The sequence below is a fragment of the Vanessa atalanta genome, chromosome Z (assembly GCF_905147765.1).
Source record: "Vanessa atalanta chromosome Z, ilVanAtal1.2, whole genome shotgun sequence".
In the NCBI taxonomy this organism is placed as follows: domain Eukaryota; kingdom Metazoa; phylum Arthropoda; class Insecta; order Lepidoptera; family Nymphalidae; genus Vanessa; species Vanessa atalanta.
This window is the reverse complement of record NC_061902.1, coordinates 358804-378875: the sequence shown is the minus strand read 5'-3', so window position 1 is coordinate 378875 and position 20072 is coordinate 358804. Positions and strand designations below refer to the sequence as shown.

At 39.4% G+C, this 20072-nt stretch overlaps 1 protein-coding gene across 8 annotated transcripts; it reads right to left on the bottom strand.

The window, feature by feature from the left end:
• Positions 1-262: 262 nt before the first annotated feature.
• Positions 263-19690, bottom strand: LOC125076143 (PAN2-PAN3 deadenylation complex subunit PAN3). 8 transcript variants are annotated; one of them, XM_047688119.1, is made up of 20 exons: positions 19577-19690; positions 19298-19477; positions 19094-19193; positions 18940-19026; positions 18248-18298; positions 18078-18107; positions 17698-17751; positions 16845-16973; positions 16658-16757; positions 15788-15886; positions 13065-13151; positions 12735-12980; positions 12502-12656; positions 10001-10122; positions 9737-9839; positions 9523-9659; positions 9054-9129; positions 1018-1133; positions 610-775; positions 263-528 (listed from the first exon to the last, which is right to left on the bottom strand). In XM_047688119.1, exons 3-20 carry the CDS (start codon positions 19166-19168, stop codon positions 412-414), a joined length of 1950 nt encoding a protein of 649 aa, XP_047544075.1. In that variant the 5' UTR covers positions 19169-19193; positions 19298-19477; positions 19577-19690; the 3' UTR covers positions 263-411. The 8 variants fall into 8 exon arrangements, with proteins under 8 accessions (XP_047544075.1, XP_047544074.1, XP_047544076.1 ...); XM_047688118.1 differs by having other exon boundaries at positions 19558-19626; XM_047688120.1 differs by having other exon boundaries at positions 610-772; positions 19558-19626.
• Between the last annotated feature and the right edge of the window lie 382 nt (positions 19691-20072).

The following is a 20072-nucleotide window of genomic DNA, read 5'->3' as shown; positions in this document are numbered from 1 at the left end:
CAGTCTATAGCTAGTACGAACAGTCCTCGCCCTCGTCGTCCTCGCACTTCACAGAGTCTGTTTGTTAGTTAGTTTGCTCACCCTCCGAGCACAACCAGATACGACCGACCTTTCACTTCCGCCCCCGGATTGTTACACGTAGCTCTTAATAGTATGGTTAATAATTATTTGAGTACGATTATGTAATAGACATTGAGACATTGGATACGCCGGAGCGTTAATTGAGACAGCGATACGACATTTACGATATATTTAATAAGGAGAGCTCGTCTATGGGCGGCAGGAAGGGGCTTTCGTCGTAGTCGGGTGGTGCCCAGTTTACCCCGTTAAGCACATGCATAGACAACAGCATTGCACTCTGTACGGGGCTGGGTAAAAAAGCTAGGCCGGCAACAAGCCGGTGGCCGTGGGCTAGGGAGCTGCTCCAGCCGCTTGCATCACCTCCTCGAAAGCGGCTTCGAGGCAGTGCTTCAGCTCCGAATAGGAGACTACTAGAACGCTCTGCTCGTCGCGGGACATGAGCTCGACCTGCCGACATTCATTACGTTAGCTGTATTTACCAAATAAGATGAGTTATTGCACCGTGTGCGTAGGGATCGTGGACTGTACCTTGGCGAGCGAGCCCCCATCGAGGCTGTTGAGGGCGCTGGCGAGATGGGCCTGGTCGAGCCAAGGGCGACCATCCGCCGTCACTGAATGGAACAAGTAGTCCCGGAAAAGTTTCAGCATGTACCGGTCCCCTGTCTCCGACCAGCTCGCGTCCAAGTTCAGCCTGCTAACAGTTATATCTAGATATGGACCCTAAAGTTTTAAAGTAAAAAACTCTACAAACGGGAAGCACGTGGTGGACCGTGTTCCGTATTTCTTAGCAAGTGTTGTTATTTTATTTTTACTACCCATGTTTACATTACTGGCCTATAACGTGACGTATACTTGTTCAGATGTTTACTTCACGATTAAGCGCCAATTTTGAGAGAAACATTATCTGGTGTGGCAAGGTTCAGGATGGATACTTACTCGGGCCGCTCGTTGACCACGCCCATCTTGATAAGGATGCGCAAAAGGCGACCATTGTCGATCTCGCGGGCCAATTGCTCCTCGAAAGCGTCTGCGCGCCTCTCGAGGGCCTCCACCTTAATAACGCTTCATGTTATTTAACCTGTTCTTAATTCTCATAACGATTTCTAATACTTAAATACATGCGTACTTAGTATAGATATATCACTTGATACTATATATAGATATAGTACACTTGTTACTTATATACATATAGTAACGTGACGTGATATAGCTATACTTTGAGGTAGCGATGAGATTACATACTATTTAACGGCGCATAATGTTTATTCCATGTTATTTCTTTTGGGTAAGGAGACGGAGTCCTACGCCTCGGCTGCTCCAGGGGTGGAGGGTCTGGTTGCCCCACAACGTGCGATATTGGAAAATAACAAGTGGTAAAGTTATCAACGTCATCGTCTAACAACTAATTTCCATTTCATTCGATACGATCTCATGAAAAGTTTTATAGTCCCGACCGCGGTTTCGAACCCGGCCATCTCAACGCTGTTATGTCGGCACCCAGTTACCATTGTCGTAATTAGTATTGTGTATTCACTGGCGCTACGTTTGTTCATCAATCATGTATTTGAATTATCGTTGAGAATAAAAATTAAGCGACATTAAATAATTAACGAAATGCCACGCTACCTCCCGCCCTACACGACATAACACACGACACGCTACAGACATCACACCGACAAAACAAAACAATAACAAAGCCGTGTACCGTTGTCGCCCACGCGACGCGACGGAGCCCTCGCGAAAGTATCGCCAATGGAACTCGGCTTTGTGCTTGTTCGTTAACGTAGGATAACATGCAAAGCGATTTTACCCCATATTTATTAATAAAATGGTTCCGAAGTTGATGGTGAGGCCAATTCTCAATTAGTCGAGACTATCATACCATTTGGGGTATTCTCAGAATACATATATTTAGACACAAATTTCGCTTGTAGCGACACATCAAGTCACGATGCTCACAGACATCTTATGCTTAGTTTTGTGTGGATGTTACCTTAATAGATGATGAACCTCGGGCATGGCGAATGGCAGGCAAAGCCGTCTTTTAGTTTTTTTTATTATTATATAAAAGCAAATGTCCCGCGATAAATATATGACCGGAAAATTAAATAATTCTTTCATTTTCGAATAGATATATCGTTAGAATAAAAAATAAAAAGAATTTCTTTATTATGAAAACTTGAATTTAACAAGTCATTATTTGTTCCGTCATCGATATCCGGAATCCATGTTGAGTTTAGTCTCTGTTTTTTTTAAGTGTTCCGGCGTTGTTTACCCCCCTGCTTCCGGCCACCAACGCCCTCTAGATTAGTTTCGCTCTTTGTCCGCAGAGAGTTTTGGTGGTCACATTTATAGTTTTATTTCTTCATTATAGCGTCGTTTTTCAAAGTGTTCAGACGTGTTTCCTAATACTACCTACTTTTTGAATATAAAGTAGATTAATACTTTCGAATACAGTTTTGTGTTAAATTTGTAAAAGTTAAAGTAGAATAGGAATCCCCTTGCTTTTACAATGAATAATAACGAGGAAGAAGTAGTGGTTCGACGAGCTGAGAAGAGACAAAGGAATGACAGTGAGGCTTCGGATACATCATCAAGTTCGAGTAGCGTGGAACGAGAAAGGTCTGATGAATCAGAAGGTAGGCAATCTGAACCAAGACCAAGGAAGCGGGCGCGATCGGTGAGTCAGTTGCAATTTGAAATTTTGTCACAACAAGTAGCGTTCTTAACGAGTTTGATAACGCAGTCTCATAAAGAAGTGAATGCTAGTAATATTAATGAGTCATCCTCGAAAGCCGTACCTTTTTCAAACGATAATATGGTCGAGGGAATCAATTTACAACTACCCGCCAATGTTTGTGTAGAAAAGGCTCAGTTAAATATTTCGGATTACGCGACGGTAGTTAAAGATCCAATTTTTCCAAAATCAAAAGAAAGTTATTTGAAAAGGTTAGAAGAGTTACAAAGATTTCAGTCGGAAGAATGGAGTTCAATTAGGTTTGCAGAAGTACAGAAAAAGTACCTTACTTCTCCGGGCTTTGTAGAACTCAGTGTTAATGACGAACTAAAACGTTATTTACCGTCTACTAGTGAACACATTCGTTTAGACTTAATGGAACGTTCTTTTGCGGCAATCACTCACGCGCTTTTAGTTCAGAAAGATGAATTACGCAATACTTTACAATGCCTTATTAATTGGTCAACTGAAAAGGAAACAGTATTGACGGCCACAACCCTTTTTGAGAAGGTAGAAGATTTATTTTGTAAAGATTCGAATTTTATGAAAACAAGTGACGACATATTACAAATAGTATGCGGTAGAAGAGCGGATTTAATTCAGTTACGTAGAGATTCGATTCTTAAACAAATTTCTGATGAATACATTAGTGCTATTTTAGAAAGGGTACCCCCTAATTCAATTAACTTATTTGACAGTAACTCGCTTAATAGTTACATGCAAAAAGTAGGGGGGGCTGAGAAACTTTATCAAAATATGGGCCCAGCAAATTCAATGCAAAATCAAAACTACGATGCGGGTCGTCCCAGTACTAGCAGTGGATACAGAGGTAATTTGTCTAATTATAAGCACAAGGAAAGTTCCTTTCGAGGTTCCCGAGGACCTCAGGGAAAAGCTAAATCTAGCAACCGAAAAGGAACTAAAGGTAAGAAATCCAGTGCGAGACCTGCAGGATATCCAAAAGGCAAGACATCTCGTTCCCGCTCTCCCGTTAAAAACAAAACTCGACGTGCATGACTACAAACGCTTTCAAGGTGGGTGTCTTATGCGATATCGACATATTTGGAAAGATCTAGGAGCTCCACGCCACATCTGCAAACTTCTAGGCGGTATTCACATTCCTTTCATAATGAAACCGCCTCTGGTATATCCAAGCCAAATAACAATGTCCAGTTTTGCAACAAAGATATCTCCAGTAATGTCACAACAAATCAAAAGCATGATAGACAACCAGATTCTCGAAAAAGTAGAAGTCTCTCCCAGCTACCTGTCCAACTTTTTTCTAATACCAAAACAAGATGGATCGGTACGTCCAATCTTCAACCTGAAAAGATTGAACAATTTCGTGAAAGTCGGAAATTTTCGGCTATTCAGTCATTTCCGGATACCGTCTTTCCTACAAAGCAAGGACTGGATGGTGAAATTAGATTTGAGCCAGGCTTATTTTCATCTGCCAATCGCGCCTCAACATCGCAGATTTCTCAGAATGAGCTACGAAGGGTCGCTTTATCAAATGACGTGTCTACCTTTTGGTTTATCATCAGCGCCCAAGACATTCGCGATGGTCACAAATTGGATAGCGGAGTATCTAAGAAGCAACAAAATACGATGTGTTGTTTACCTAGACGACTTCCTGCTGGCCAGCCAATCCTACGAGCAGCTTCAGCATCAGGTAACATTTACAATATGCCTGCTGCAGCATCTAGGATGGACGATCAACTTCGACAAATCTGTTCTGGTTCCGACACAACACCTAGAATTTCTAGGTGTTACTTGGGATACACGGAACAATTCCAAATCCCTGTCGGAACCAAAGTGCCGGACGCTACGCATGGCATTACAAAAACAGATGTCGAAAGGCAGTTGGTCCCTCAGACAGGCCCAGTCCCTAATGGGGAGACTCAACTTTGCCTCCTTCGTTGTTCCCAGAGGGCGAATTCATTGTCGAACCATACAATACCACAGTCGACATTTTCCGAAAAGTCACCCTCACTATCAGGTGATGATTCCGAAACCAGTTCTTATCGAAATGGAATGGTGGATGAAGATGGCAACCAGCACATTACCGATACATTCGAAACCCATCACACATCTACTCACGACGGATGCATCCGATATAGGTTGGGGAGCCCAACTAGGACACATGAAGTTAGCAGGTCAGTGGACAACAGCTCAGCTATCCTGGCATGTGAACTGCAAGGAGTTATATGCGGTCCACGCAGCGGTATATCACGAACGACGATTGCTGAAAAATGCTCACATATTACTTCAGTCGGACAATCGTACTGTTGTAGCATACATAAACAAGGAAGGTGGAACGCGATCAAAAAACCTTCTGAAGTTAACCAGACAACTCCTAGTTCTATTGGACCAATTAAATGTACATCTGACTGCACAATATCTCCCAGGCCGATACAATACCGAAGTAGACGCATTGTCACGCAGAAGAACAGCCCCAGAATGGCATCTCCTAGAACCAGCGACGAAAGTCATATTCAAAATGTGGGGGACGCCGGTGGTGGATCTGTTTGCATCAGAGACAGCTCATGTCGTAGCCAGGTATGTAGCATTAGATCCAGACGAAAAAGCCCTAACTCGCAATGCTTTTCTGCATCGCTGGAACTACAGCCTAGGCTGGCTATTTCCACCGCCAAATCTGATACCGCAGGTGCTGTCTCATCTGAACTCTGCCCAAGGTCAGTACATATTAATAGTTCCGAAATGGAACAAACCTTTTTGGACTGCAGACCTACAACAGCGAGCTCTTCAACAACCGTTCCTGATACCAGATCTGTCGCAAGTCTTAATAGACACAAAAACTGGCCGTCATCCGCCAGAGATGAGGAACATACTCTTGGAAGCATGGTTGATTCGAGGTGGGTAGATTTAATTCAAGATTGGTCTGAGGAAGAAAAATCATTATTACTAACGAGCTGGAGGAAATCAACCATACGTACTTACATACCGGCTTGGAACAAATGGAAAAAGTGGTGTATAGATCAATCAGTTGATTTTAAAGATCCACACCCGTCATCTGTAGCTCGCTATCTAGCATATCTCCATAATAATCAAAGGTTAGCATATCGAACAATTCTCGTTCATAAATCGGCCATATCTACCTTTACAAAGACTAGTGAACAAAATATATCATCTAATTTCCTAGTAAAGCAAATTTTAAAAGCAATTTCTACAAAAAATTTAAAATCACCAAAACCTCCAATTTGGAATCCCAGAGTACTTTTAAAGTTTTTAAAGAATCAGAGTCCCGATGAAGAAAATTTCTTTCATGTTTCGAAACGCACAGCCATCTTGCTTCTTCTTGCTTCGGGTCGAAGAGTGCATGATCTAACATTATTAAGATGTGATTCAGAGCATCTAATAGATGAAGGTAATTTTATTATTATGTGGCCAGCTTTTGGTTCCAAGACAGATTCCGCTATTCATAGACAATCTGGCTGGAAAGTGATACAGCATCCCGAGAAGAACTTAAATATAGTATATTGGATTCGTCGATTATTGGAAATATCACAGGAAAGGCGTAATGAAGGTAAATTCTTAGAATTATTTATTACACCTCGAAGGCAATGTAAACCAGCGTCGAGGACAATTATTGGAGGATGGATCAAAAGTGTACTTCGGGAAACTGGGATTGAAGCGACTCCTGGCTCGGTACGTTCAGCTGTCTCATCATTAAATTGGTTAGAAAACTATTCAATTGATCAAATTCTAGCTACTGGTAATTGGAAACAGGAACATACTTTTAGAAATTATTACCAAAGACAGATAAGAAGTTCTGATAATATTGATTTAAATAAAGAATTATCATTGTCACAATATTTTGAGGCAGTATAGAATTTTTACGTTGATTTAATCAATAATTTAATCAAATATGATATGTAGTTAAGTATAAAAGGATTTTACTTGAATTAATTCAGAAGTAATGATTGTTTTGTATCACAACAAATTACAACACATTATAGCATCAATAGTATAATTATATACGGTACCAGGAGAAAACAAACACATCACTCAACATGGATTCCGGATATCGATGACGGAACAAATAATAGAGAGTTTTACCTACCAATAAAACTTACCTATTATTTTTCCTGAGATATCCGGAATCCAAATAATTCCTACCTGGTACATACGCTTATAATGAAGAAATAAAACTATAAATGTGACCACCAAAACTCTCTGCGGACAAAGAGCGAAACTAATCTAGAGGGCGTTGGTGGCCGGAAGCAGGGGGGTAAACAACGCCGGAACACTTAAAAAAAACAGAGACTAAACTCAACATGGATTCCGGATATCTCAGGAAAAATAATAGGTAAGTTTTATTGGTAGGTAAAACTCTCTATTATTGATAAACAAACTCCCAGATAAAATGTTACGCTTTACAAAGGTTGAAATTAAAAATAATTATGGCATGAGATAATTTATAGATTATTATTTTTAATAAAAAAAGAAAAAAACTAAACAAAATTATGTAATATGTTTAAAAAGAAACTGTTTTACTTCCTCGAAAAAACTGCAAAAAACGGAAATAGTACACTTTATTTAACATGATCTCATTACACCAAATACAATTCTATTAACAAATATGAAATAACGGGCAGGTGCAGTCAATGTTATCGTACAGCGGACTCTATCTATCCTTTACTATTAACGAATCAAACTTTACATTTTCTATTGAGAAACCAGATGACAGCGTGTCTAAAGCAGTGCAACCAGAGTAAATAAAGGGGGGCCGGGCGCTGGCGAAAAAACATTCTGTACGTTCTACCTCTTATGCTGAAATTCTGATTCCTTCTGAATATGACAGAAATCAGCAGACATCCATGCTCGGACAGTTATAGTAATCAATCGACTTTTTGAGTATTTCAATTATTATTTAGAAATATTTGTAAGTGCAAACTTGGCGAATCTGAATTGTTCGCTTTATGACATTCTGAATACCACTGACGATGGTCTGTCAGCGTATCTGCACTGCGCATCGAAGATGTTAAAAAGGAGTGCTCTATTACTTATGCACGTCTGTCTTTTAGAGGAATGATTAGATTTTTTTGTAAAAATCGTCGCAACCTTTTAACTAAATTTGTACGTTTTAAAAATATTAAAATAAGATAAGCAATCGATAGGAACGATTTACGTCAAATTCTGGTCTTTTTTTCTAAGTTTATGTTTATAAAGCTCAAAGCAGTAAGCAAAAAAATTGCATTTTTTTCGAATTCATACATCCAAAGATAATTAAATTGCCAATGGACTAGAATAATGAGCAAATGACTTCAAACGGCTTTTTATCGTCCCCACTACGTCCTGCGATAATGCTGGCCCTGAATTGATTTCCTTCGTTTCCGGGATGATTTTGTTCGTAAGTCGCAGAGGCAGACATGTGCAAATATTTTATTCTTACAAATTTCAAGCGCCTTAACTCAAAACAGCGTTCATTAACTAACTTAAATCGACTAACGTTGATCTGTTCTTTAATGAGCATACCCCGAATGTACTGAAGTTTCGCCAGCTCCCGAGCCATGAGTCGTCTAGTTCCAATTCCCAGTAAAACGAGTTTTCTTAAAGTTGTAACCGATGATCTACATGTTTAGAACAAATCTTGATTTTCATTATGTTTTTGTCTAACTCCGCCATAAATGAAATAGTGCAAATTACCTTAAAAAAACTGTTAAGTCGAAACCTTTTTTATTTCAGACTACGCTATAACAGCAAAATATAATTGATGTCACTTGACATAGAAATTAGTGTGGCAAATTCAAATTCTTCTATTTATTTATGGTTATAGCAAGAAGAATTACAGTTTAAGTTAATATAAAAAATATAATATACTCCAAGACAATTTGAAGAATATTTATCGTCAACACTGAAATGGTGACGTATTAAAGCCCCGAAATTAATTTCTTAAATTATGAGCGATGTCGAAATCCTTGATTTTTAATACTTATTAAACAGCTAGGACGAACCTACAATGACCTAATTGTAGGTGCGTCCTAGCCGTTTTAAATGAATACGAAGTACATTTTATTGCTTTCATATAAATAAAATGTAATCCCACTACTTCATTCGAATTAGTCAGAAATACTCCGGTATCTCTCCGAGTTGGTGGCGCGGAGTGTCTTAACAATTTCTTAACTTCTATAAAATTTAATCGAATCGTTTTAGAGGGATATCAAACTAGACAACTGCTATTTAAAAAATATATCCAAATCTATGCGCCTACCTGCGTATAAAATCGCGCACCTATCATCGGCATCAGATCCGTGACAGAGCGTCGCGTCGTGGCCGACAGCAGGTATCTGGTAATACGCACCAATTATAATTAAACCATTGGCGGCCTTGCTTTTCAATTAGGCAATTGGCATCTGACATTCGGAGTCATGGCGTCTGGGCAGAATAAAAAATTCAGAATTGATTGTTCAGTACTGAATACAATTTACCACGGAGTCAAATACACCGGCGACGCCGAGAAGATATTTTTTTTAAATCGACATTAATCGTTTGTTAAGGTTTTAGTCCAAACGGTGATTTTTTTTAATTCTAAAAATATTTTTTTTTGTTAGGCCACGCCCATACGGCAGATACCAATATATTCCAAATTCAATGTTCTTTGAGTCGTTGCTTTATCGACAAGTGTTCGTGGCCGAACAATTCGAAATAAAATGAGAGAATGTGTGTTCGTGTGTAATTACAATATCAGGTTCTTCAGATCCGCAGAGTAGGAGCGCGCCACCAGATCCATGCAGGCGTTCAGATTGTCGCAGTGCACGGTGCGGCACGCCATCCCCAGGGCGAGCCGGCCGAGGGCAGTCATGTCTTCTTGCTGAGCCTTCGTTACATATATTTTACCATTTAATAAAATATATTGGACCTTTGCTCGTAATATCGGTCGAAGTCCTGTCGTACCTGAGTGATGTCAACGTTGCTATTGTGGATCACGTCGGCTATCCCGCCCCAGGCGATGCGGATGCGACAACCGTTCATCACCACCTTAGTGGCGTCGAGGCTCCTAATTGTAGAATACGTATATTCATAAGTTTTAAAAGTCGTGACTGAGTTTATCGTAATTTTTTAAGCACGTCTGTGCATATGTTAAAGGTGATCCGACCCGAGTCAACCGTCAACCTGTTTAGTTTTTGTGTATCTCGTGGAGCAACCCAGGCCACTTACCTGCAAGCCAGGCCGGCCGTGTGTATCGCCCGCAGGCCGGCGGTGAGCTGCACCAGCAGGCTCCACAGCACCGCCTCGGGCAGCAGAGCGCCGCACGCCACGGCGCGAAGCATCGCATTCTTCTGTACCACGAGTTACTCACTTCAAGTTTCCGCGTGTAGTTTTCCATTTTTAAATATGAATCATCACATTAGAAATCCAAAACTATGTCAGGCTTTATTTAACTGAATGTTGATGAATTTGATATGCGAATTAAATTCATTTTTATTTTTCATATCTAAAGTTGTTTACAAAATATATCCCTCATAATATTAATTAAAAATGTCCTCAGTAATCTCAAAAGAGCCTGAAAATACATTCTTGATCAGATTTGAATAAGTACTACACGACAACACCGGTATATCCGTATATCCGGTTATTTATTTATTGCAATAGTTACACCACCAACAATAAGCGAGACTACTAAATTCATTCATCAGTTTAAAGTGTAGATTCTACCGAGAAGAACGGCCAAGAAACCTAGTTACATTTTTTCATCAATCGTTTGTAGGTAATAATCATATAATTCAATTAACACATAGAGGCATGAAGGCATATTTAATCATATCTAAAGAATAGTTGTCACTGTTTCCCCAACCAACCAACTTACCATCTGGGAACAAGTGCAACAAAAGCTAGGTATATATTATTTTCGATCATGAATCTTAATAACGTCACTATCTGAGACTCGGTCGCAGGAAAAATCGAAATGGAAACACCGGCCAAGGTCTCGGTGAAAGTCGTCTTAACCCACGACGGACGTTGGTCGTTGTCGGAGCGAAGGGAGAGTTATGAAAAGCGCGTGTGCCCATAAGCCGGCGGAGCTAGGTCATGTGATTACAGTACAAATCTCAAATCTTCAAACTTAAAGACCACAGACTAATTTAGATCTCGACCAATAAAGTCGTGCCAATTCCAGGTCAAAGTTGTTTATTTATCTAAGCCCCTCCTGTCATTGGAATAGGATGTCCGAAGTTACGTTATACAGCCTCAGTGCTCCGCTAAATTTACTATCAAAATTATTAAATTCTCACTAAAATATTTTGCCTTTGGGGACTGCACATTTAAATTTGGTCTAGTCGCCAGTAGGCAGACCAGTCTGGGTTCTTACTGGTTGAGCAGACCATACGATTAATCTACTCTCTTCTGTCTACTATATCTACCCACAACAAAACAATTATCGCTAAAATAGTGAGTTGCACATAGTTTCTTCAAGTGTAAGAGTGTCATGCGGCCTTAATTGAAACGAGCACGTGTCTTAAACTCTTGCGGTCAGATTGAATAATTGAGAAATTTCTAGGACATTATTCAATTGAAAATATTTTACATGTGATGACTTAAAACGTTCTTGAATCGTTAGATTTTATTCAATAAAATTGGACGCTGAGGTTCTAATACCGGATACGATGTGATATATACCAGACGTACGATGCAAATTTTACGATATCGGATAAATAAATATATTCGTACAAATACAATAAGGTCTAGAGTAAACAAATAAAAAAAAAATTGATATCAGAGGACGGACGTTCTTATCGATAAATGTCAATGATATAGAGGACTCGGAGAGTTAAATCCCTTTTAATATTACAAATACAAGTGTGTTTGTTGGTTTGTCACCTTCTGTGTGCAGTGAGAGCGATTTATTTATTATTTTCGATCCCAGAAAAAAAAAACGGGAGTAAAAGCCGCGAGTTAAAACTAGTTCAATAATATTTTTTACACATAATTACACTAAATATTCACCTAGCTGACCCGACAGACGTCTTGTCCTGTCTTGATTATGAATATATAATTCGAATTAAAGTAATTAATAAAGGAAATCCGATAACACATCGTTCACTAACATACTCTCAGCTTTATGATACACAGCATTCTTACTTTTGTTTTCTGGCGCGTACGGCGGACCATGTGAAAGGACTTGGATTTTCAAGATTGCGATTTATTTATAGAGATTGCAAATGCGATTGTTGCAAACGATAAGTGCACTGCGAAATGATAAATTATTATTTTATCAAAATCCGACTGATGAATCCATTTTAACCGATAAGTGCGGCGCGCATTCTTTCAGTCGCGCTAACTGTCAGACAACTGACTGACAGTAATGTCAAACGCTTTTAGGGGTACATTAGAAAAATTAAAGAATATGGTTTTATTTTTTTCTCGTTTTTAAATGTTTGTCGAGTTTCTTAATTATTTCTTGAAAGAGAACCTTCTCCTGACAATAACAAACACAACGGTCGGTCAGCAGCTCACGCGTGTTGCTGTGAGGGAACTGGAGATTCATTTTGAGATGAACTTAGATGCTTTATTAATTAAACTGGACAACTTGAATGCGGCTAATTTTCTTCAACCCACGGTCAAAACGATTTATTTTATATTTTCCTTGCTCAATTTGACAATTTCATGATCAATACTATGATTTATAGTTGGAGGATGTGGTAGGTAGAGATTGTTCTTACCTGGTGCGTGTACGGCCTTGGTGCGTCCGGGTCTGAAGAGAACGGGTCGTGGAAGGCTCCGTTGCCATCAGTCACTCCACCGGGCGCTCCGGTCGCCAAGTACTTGGTCATCAGAGTCATGCACGCGGGGTGATAGTCGTACACGAGCACCACGGCTGAACAAACGATGCTCTTAGTTTTTTCACCTTTGATCGTTTAATGTGTCTTAGGTGGTCAGTGTGCCATGTACTCACAGTGGTCCCCGAAGTCCTTGGTCGTGAAGCAGTGGTGCAGCCTGACCACGTTGGGATGGTCGACATTCCTCCACGCCTCGATGCGGTTGAGCAGCGCGGGCGGCGCGACGCACGCGTGCAGGCGCCGCAGCGCGTAGTGCTCGCCGCTCACGCGGTGCGTGGCGCGGTAGGACGTGGCCAGCGAGTGCGCGTTGCTCCCCTCCAGCGGGGTCAGCTCCGCGTACATCTCTACCGTCTCGGGCAGCTCTGCGTTTTATCGGAATAATGAACACGGCGAAAAATTTAAAAAACAATTCCTAGCATTGAATAAAATAAACATAGGGTACTGACGTATGTCCGGCTGCAGGAACACGTCTTCATTCCTTTGATAGATTTCCGACCGGATGGTCTCGGGCGTGTAGAATGTAGCGGCAAGACCTGCCAGGACGAAAAGAAAACATTGTAACGTAACTTCTGATGCAATCGTAAATAAAAACCCGGGATATGATTCTACTCTTACATTGAACCAAAGAGAATCACCCAGATGAAATATTTAAAGTACAGTTACACGCGCCGATTAACTTTCACCGAGCATCTGCACAGGGCAGTTCAATTTTTGCAACACACCGGTTTTTTCCCGGTTTGATGTTTAACTTTCCAAGCCGACAGCAACTTATAACTAACACATAATTCGCGACGCCGACTTAGACGACAGAAACGATTAAATAATTCCATATATAATTTATGAAACTATTACATTACTTTTCTAGTAGCAAATTATCAAGCATTTCGGTGTATCCGAGGGAAATGTATAAATTCAATAGTTTGCACTACAAGCTCGTTGCAAATTTGACGAATTCAATTACAGTTACTGTCGCTCGTGGCACAAAGTCAGCGCCAAGCTAACGTTATTCCGCCGTCAAAACTTCGCACTTTAATTACGATTACAAATCCGACTCGTGCGTACAGCTGAGCTCATATTAGTTTTTATAATTGCGCAATTATTGCAGCACTATTCGCTAGACAGTTGCGTAATTACAGTTTTTACATACATTCGCAACGCCATAAAGAAGCATTAACACAGAAGACATCTAACTATTAACTGCAAGTCTACTGTATATAGTTGTGTATTACTTTAGCGATTGCGCACATTTTCATATATTTACAGGTAAGTAAGTTCTTCGCCTTTGCATGGAAACAATCAAAGATTATAACATGGCGTTAACTCCGCCACTCTTGACAGCCTATTTCAGCAAAACGGTACCTTCGAAAAACATTCTCCAGCAACACATTTTGTTATTTTCACCCTTTGCAAAGATTGGCCACGGACAGACTGACAAACATCTAAATAATGCTTTTATTTGACTTGACTAACTTTTCAATATTTTCCATATAAACTTAAAAAAAATAACAGTTCTTTTGATATAACAGGAACACTTCGATTTAACTTATTTCTACGTATTAATCGTAACGCAGTTTGAATTCGAATAACAGAGTGAGTATTTTCTTTTGACGCTACTAGTAACAGGACGGTCTTCATTTCCTTAATCGAGTACTACTAAAGTGAAATTATTCGTCTCGTGAATTTGTTGATTTCAAGTTTGCTAGAAAACATCGCGAGTAAGTCTGGAACTTTTCTGAGATGCGTTGAGTTTGCGTCGGCTTCTATCAACGTATGCCCGCATCGGGCCAGCGTGATGGATTATGATCTGGCTCTTATTATACTGAGAAGAAGTCCGTACCCAGTAGTAGGATAACTTACAATCACTGCTGACTTATTTAGGTATTGTAGTTATCGCACCATTCCACTAATGTTTTATCTTGCAATAATAATGCTTCTTCCCTAAAACTTATAAAATAATTGTTATATTCGGGTGTTGCTTCAGCGACCGATCAATCCTCGATCGGTGGTGAGACGCGACGTGCGGTCGCGATTCAGTATTCTACCAGTATTCTATATCTATCGACGTATATTGGGGTCGATAAGTTGCTTTAAGATGGCCATCGTTTTATTCCCATTGTTAAACATAAACTTGGCTCTATCAACCTATATGGACCTGGCCGATCATCTTCAAATGCACCTCACCAACGGCTGGCTATATTCCGATTTAAACTATACTCAGTAATATTACATACAAAATTGTACGTGCATACTGAAGTAGGGAACTTTATTGCGGATTTGACTTGATTAGTCGCCCAGCGATAGCCGGTTGACCTTTGCAACCCATCTGGATAACCCAGTGGGTCCATATTAGATTAGCTTTCCTGTCAAGAGTTTACGATGATTGATAGTTAACTGTTGGAAAAGAATATAAACTGTCTCGAATCTCCTGTCGTGACTCAGTGGACGCAGCGACGGACATACAAGCGGCACTCGCTATTCGCATTGCAAAAATATTAAAACTATTATATATTTTAAGCATACACAAAAAAGTCGGAAATTCCGCGCGACCTAGTTGTTTAATTAGCTTTATCGAATTATTGTATAACAGGAGACATATTTTCTGCAATGGCATTAAGGTACAGACGGTTATTTTCTTATACAGACGAACACACATCGCAAATGCGGCCAGCGTCGAAGGATCGAGACTTTTGCTAAAGATATACGGACGATATGCACTAAAAGCTATACATAAAGTCGCACTGATCATTCGAATCCAAATAGTTCATTGTGAAGATTAATCTTAAAATATGAAGAATCTTCAAGGCGTAAGTCCGTGATGTGGTGAGAGGATGCAACCCTGGTTGGATGGTCCAACTGTGTATCGGTTCAATCGAACCAAACGACATTAATTTCCCACCCTCGAAATGTTTAAATATTTTCAAAGCATTGCTCAATAAAGTCGCGCACAGCATATTATATCCACAGCTCAGCATCATTGTTAATGAAATTCGCGAAAACATTTTCATAATATTCCGGTTCAATTCGTTTTAACATGTTACATTGTTTACCTAGAATTCATATCACATACATTAATCAGCTTGCAGGTTTGTGTAACGAGCCTTAAATACTCGACCGCGTGTGAGCCGAGCCTTACGGCCGGGCGAGGACGCAAAATGTCGAAAGGTCATACCTGGCTTGTTTTGCGCGGGCATCGGAGGCATGTGCGCAGGAACGCCTGCGTACATCTGGGACGCGTAGGCCGACGGCACCCCGATGCACCCCTCCGGCACTGTAGGGCAAGGGAGTCGCTGTATTGATTTATAAACTACGATGCAGTTATTGCCTTATATGGAAATAGCTCGCTCGCTCGCCGAGTGGGCGGGGGTGGGCGTATGACGCCGGAGGCTTCCGAGGATTTATTTACGAATGAACAAGGTTTTAATATCTCCATGCATTTACGAATCGCCTGTTGCACACAACAATTATTTTTCAAGCTATATTAACTGAAATGAGAGGGCGTTAAAATATACTGAACCAATCAAGCATAGTTAATAGAGACAGATTCTCTAGTCAACATAAAGTAAACCACTGTAAATCTCTCCCGTTGGCTCGAGTTACTGTTGCAAGGACTCTACTAATGTTGAGCTTAAGTTACCGATTACGAATTAGGTATTAGATGGCGGAGCAGAGCAGTACACTGACAACTTTAGCGATGTCTCATAATTACTACAAAATATAAAATGTTGTTAAACGTTATATCGAGAAAATGAAAAAATTACATCAACCCGTAACTGTTACGTGACTAGCTAGAGGATAGTTGCATTTTGAATTTGTGTCTGTTTCAAAAAACTAAAATATGAAAAAGAGAGAAAAATATATATATCCCGCTGAGTTTCTTTCGCAGGTACTTCTCAGGTCCGAAGTGTTAAATTCCGAACCGGTGGTAGATTTTTGACTATCAATAAGCAAGTGTAAACACTTCTATATTGAATAAATATTTTTGACTTTGACTTTGTCCGTGTAGGAAGGTATATTAATAATAAAACATAGTTTTACTTACCCATGCCACCGGGTGGATTGAGAGGGGGCGCGTTGAGTCCCGAAGCGTTCATGCTGTCGGGGTTCGTGGAATAGAAGTAAGTGGTTCCACCGACATTCTCCTGCGAACAAACATACGTTGAGTCGGACAAGGAAAACAAATAAGCAATAAACCACAAGTGTATGAAGGGTTTGAATGTTTCATGTACCTGGTGCACTTGCGTGTTGACGGGCGGCATGACCATCGGGTTCGGCGGGGAGCTCTGCGGAGACTCCGGAGGCAAGGGCATCGGTGGTGGGTTGAAGTAATTGATCGGCACGAACTCGCCGATCAGCATCTGTTTACACCCAGGTCTAGTAAGCAAACTACATTAATAGCCGCCCCAGGACGGCGTCGTGTGGGGGCTCACGCTTGTCTAATTTGGACATTAGTCATTTCTTATTCAAAAGCAAACAGCTAAGTAAGTAAGAGCACCCGCCTCCTTTGCGGGTATATTACCAAAAATGTAAATACTTTTACGATTATTGCTCCTATTACGATTCTGAAAGGCATTAAGTATTCATATAACAATTCATATTCATTCGATGAAATCTAAGTTCGTTTTTATCGAGTGTTCGAAGTGATGGTAATTGTCAGCATTTAGTAACGATGGGGTGTCTCATAAAGGGACCGGGGAAGTTTACCAATATATCGACGACATACCTGCATTGCGTTCTAATTATACTTGGAATAAACCTGAAAGTAACTTTTGAACATTAGCTTAGCTTCCGGCTCATCTTCGCGAGCGACTAATCGTACGGATAGCTATGATTTCAATCCCATCATAATACGTGTACTATATCATAATATTCAATATTCATAATATAGTGTAGAATATATTAGTGATAATAAGCGAGTAATATTGTCCATCATATAGTTTGCTTTGAAGTGCATACGTCATTTCAATTAATTTCATAACGACCAATCACAACAAGGCGTTATAAAACGCCGGGATGGAATCGATATCGTCCCGCGTGTTATAATTAGACGGACGCATTGCAGGTGTATCGACTGGGGTGTACCTGCGGGGGTGGTGCATGCGCGAGAATCGCCTGCAGCGGCGTCCCGGGAGAGAACAACATTGGCTATTAGAAACAAAGTTTTCGATACGCACGCGTACATATTGTGGAAAATTAAATATATTTTATGAAATATCATTGTTTTTTTTTTTATTTTGACATTTTACTTTTAAGCACGCTGAAGTCGCAGAGAAGCTACAGTACCATCAAAAGCTAAAAATTAAATAAAAAGACATTACAACATTCATGAGATGTTACAAGAGTGGTAGCTTTATTTTAATTTAATCCTGTAATCCAAATATTCTCACAGGAGCCTATATGAATAGAGTAGAAGTATATTTTTTGATTTTGTATAACTGCTTATAATATGAGTAGCAAATTACCTGGGGATGAGGCAAATGCGTCATCATTGGCTGGAGAGGCAGAGGAACAAAGAAAATAAAAACTTTTTAGTACAAAGGCTTTGAGACAGTTATATTTTATCAAACCACTTCTTAGACCTACTAGTTAACAAACAATCTCATCATAAAATAATAGTTTAAAGTTTTATTACCGGTGGCTGTGGCATCGGCTGGGGCATCGGTGGTGGGTGTGTGATTATCGTCTAGAAAAAAGTTATTCCATCAAACGTTTAAATAGCATAATAGCATGTACTTTGCACGGGTATTTATTTTGTACATTAATGTTTATTTTTACTCAGTAGCGAGTTCAGCAATAAGTCTTTTGACAATATATTTAATGATTTTCATCTAATTATTGTCTATTGCATTACCCATATGCCTACCACGAGTATACATACACCCAAAAGATACCCTTGGTAAGCTTTTGCTTTTCTTCTCTTAACTTTTCTATAGTTTTAAAAAAAAACATTTCAAAACAGTTGTAATGCATGCCTAGTAAACAGAAGCTGTACAAATAGTCATAATAATATTTCAATTATTATTTTTAAAAGCATATGTAGGCCTCGTCTTGCGAATGAGCCGCCTTGATTGTAAGTAGTCACTAGTGCCCGTAGATATTAGCACCATAAGAAATTTTAATCCATCACATTGGTGATGTAGGGAAGGGTTAGGAGACTTGACAATATAGTTATACAGACTTAGCATTCAAACCTAAACACGACAATACTAAGTATTGCTGTGTGGCAGTAGAATGAGTGGGTGGTTCTCACCCAGTCAGGCTCACACAAGGCTCTTAAAAATGTGATCAAATTGTGGTATTTAATGTAAAGATCTATTAACTTACTTTTTTAATAGCAGTCGGTGATGACTCCATACTGAGATTACTCATAGCCTGGTTCAGTGACCTGGTTGGTGTTGATGTGGAACGGCTCTGCAAGATTTGTATTATTATAACAGGAACTGTTTTTGAAACATAAATATATTACCAAATCACTCACCATATAGGTAGCCAACTTCGATTCCTGGGGTAGCCCCGTGGGCGGTGAATATTGCAAAAACATTGATGGATCCATTGTGTTGGCGATAACAAGTGGCCAGCTGATATGAGACAAAAAAGAGCCATGAATAATAAAACCATGACGGCCATACACAAACAACGGTATCGACTATCGACATTGTGATGCGGCCCATCTACTCCTTACCTGATATATTTAATTGCCTGTCTCGTTCAACATCATCATATTGTAATTTGATATAATTACACCATTGCTCACTGTAGCATTACACAGTTGTACACACATTTCGCCAATTTTAAAGTACTCCGTGGACAACAATTATGCCTTCCATAAATGAACGGTTTTTCGAAGCACTATGTATGTTCACTGTAACAAAACAAAATCTCACATTGTTTATACGGTCTATTTACAAAACAAAATTCAGATCGCGATTGGAAAATTCTAACAGATTTTTAAAATAAAAACCTGGAACAGCCACGACGACGCAGACGTCTACATAATATAAGAGGTCGAGGTAAAACTGAAAACTGTATACGTGTTTGTGTAACTCAACTAGCTGTATGCCATAGACAATTATTATGATACTAAATTACAGAAACTATAAAAGAATATTGAATCTTTTGTGTCAGATATACATTTTAATTTACCAATACTTCCCACATCCTGTAACAAATTAAATACTTAAATCTTTTCAAAGGCAAATTAGTACATTTACAAATGTTAAAAAGACGTTAGATTTTTTTTTTTAATTATTATATTATTTCAAGTTAGTATTATTTATTAATTTCATTTTATATTTTTGTAATGTCTTTTACATGACCGATCAATAATTTGAAAGTTGCGCAGTACAAGCTTTGTTTTTATCTATGTTTAGCATTAATATTATTATGTATTATCATTAATTAAACATTTTCTAATAATAATTTGCAATTAACTCACGGTACACAAAGTGAGATATTTA

What these genes read in the sequence shown, in the direction of transcription:
- LOC125076143 (XM_047688119.1), bottom strand. Translation starts at nt 19,168, where the DNA reads ATGGATCCATCAATGTTTTTGCAATATTCACCGCCCACGGGGCTACCC. An exon ending in TCAACACGCAAGTGCACCAG is followed by an intron (nt 16,758 to 16,844) that starts GTACATGAAACA and finishes GTTTGTTCGCAG; the next exon opens with GAGAATGTCGGTGGAACCAC. An exon ending in GCCCGCGCAAAACAAGCCAG is followed by an intron (nt 13,152 to 15,787) that starts GTATGACCTTTC and finishes TCGTCCTGGCAG; the next exon opens with GTCTTGCCGCTACATTCTAC.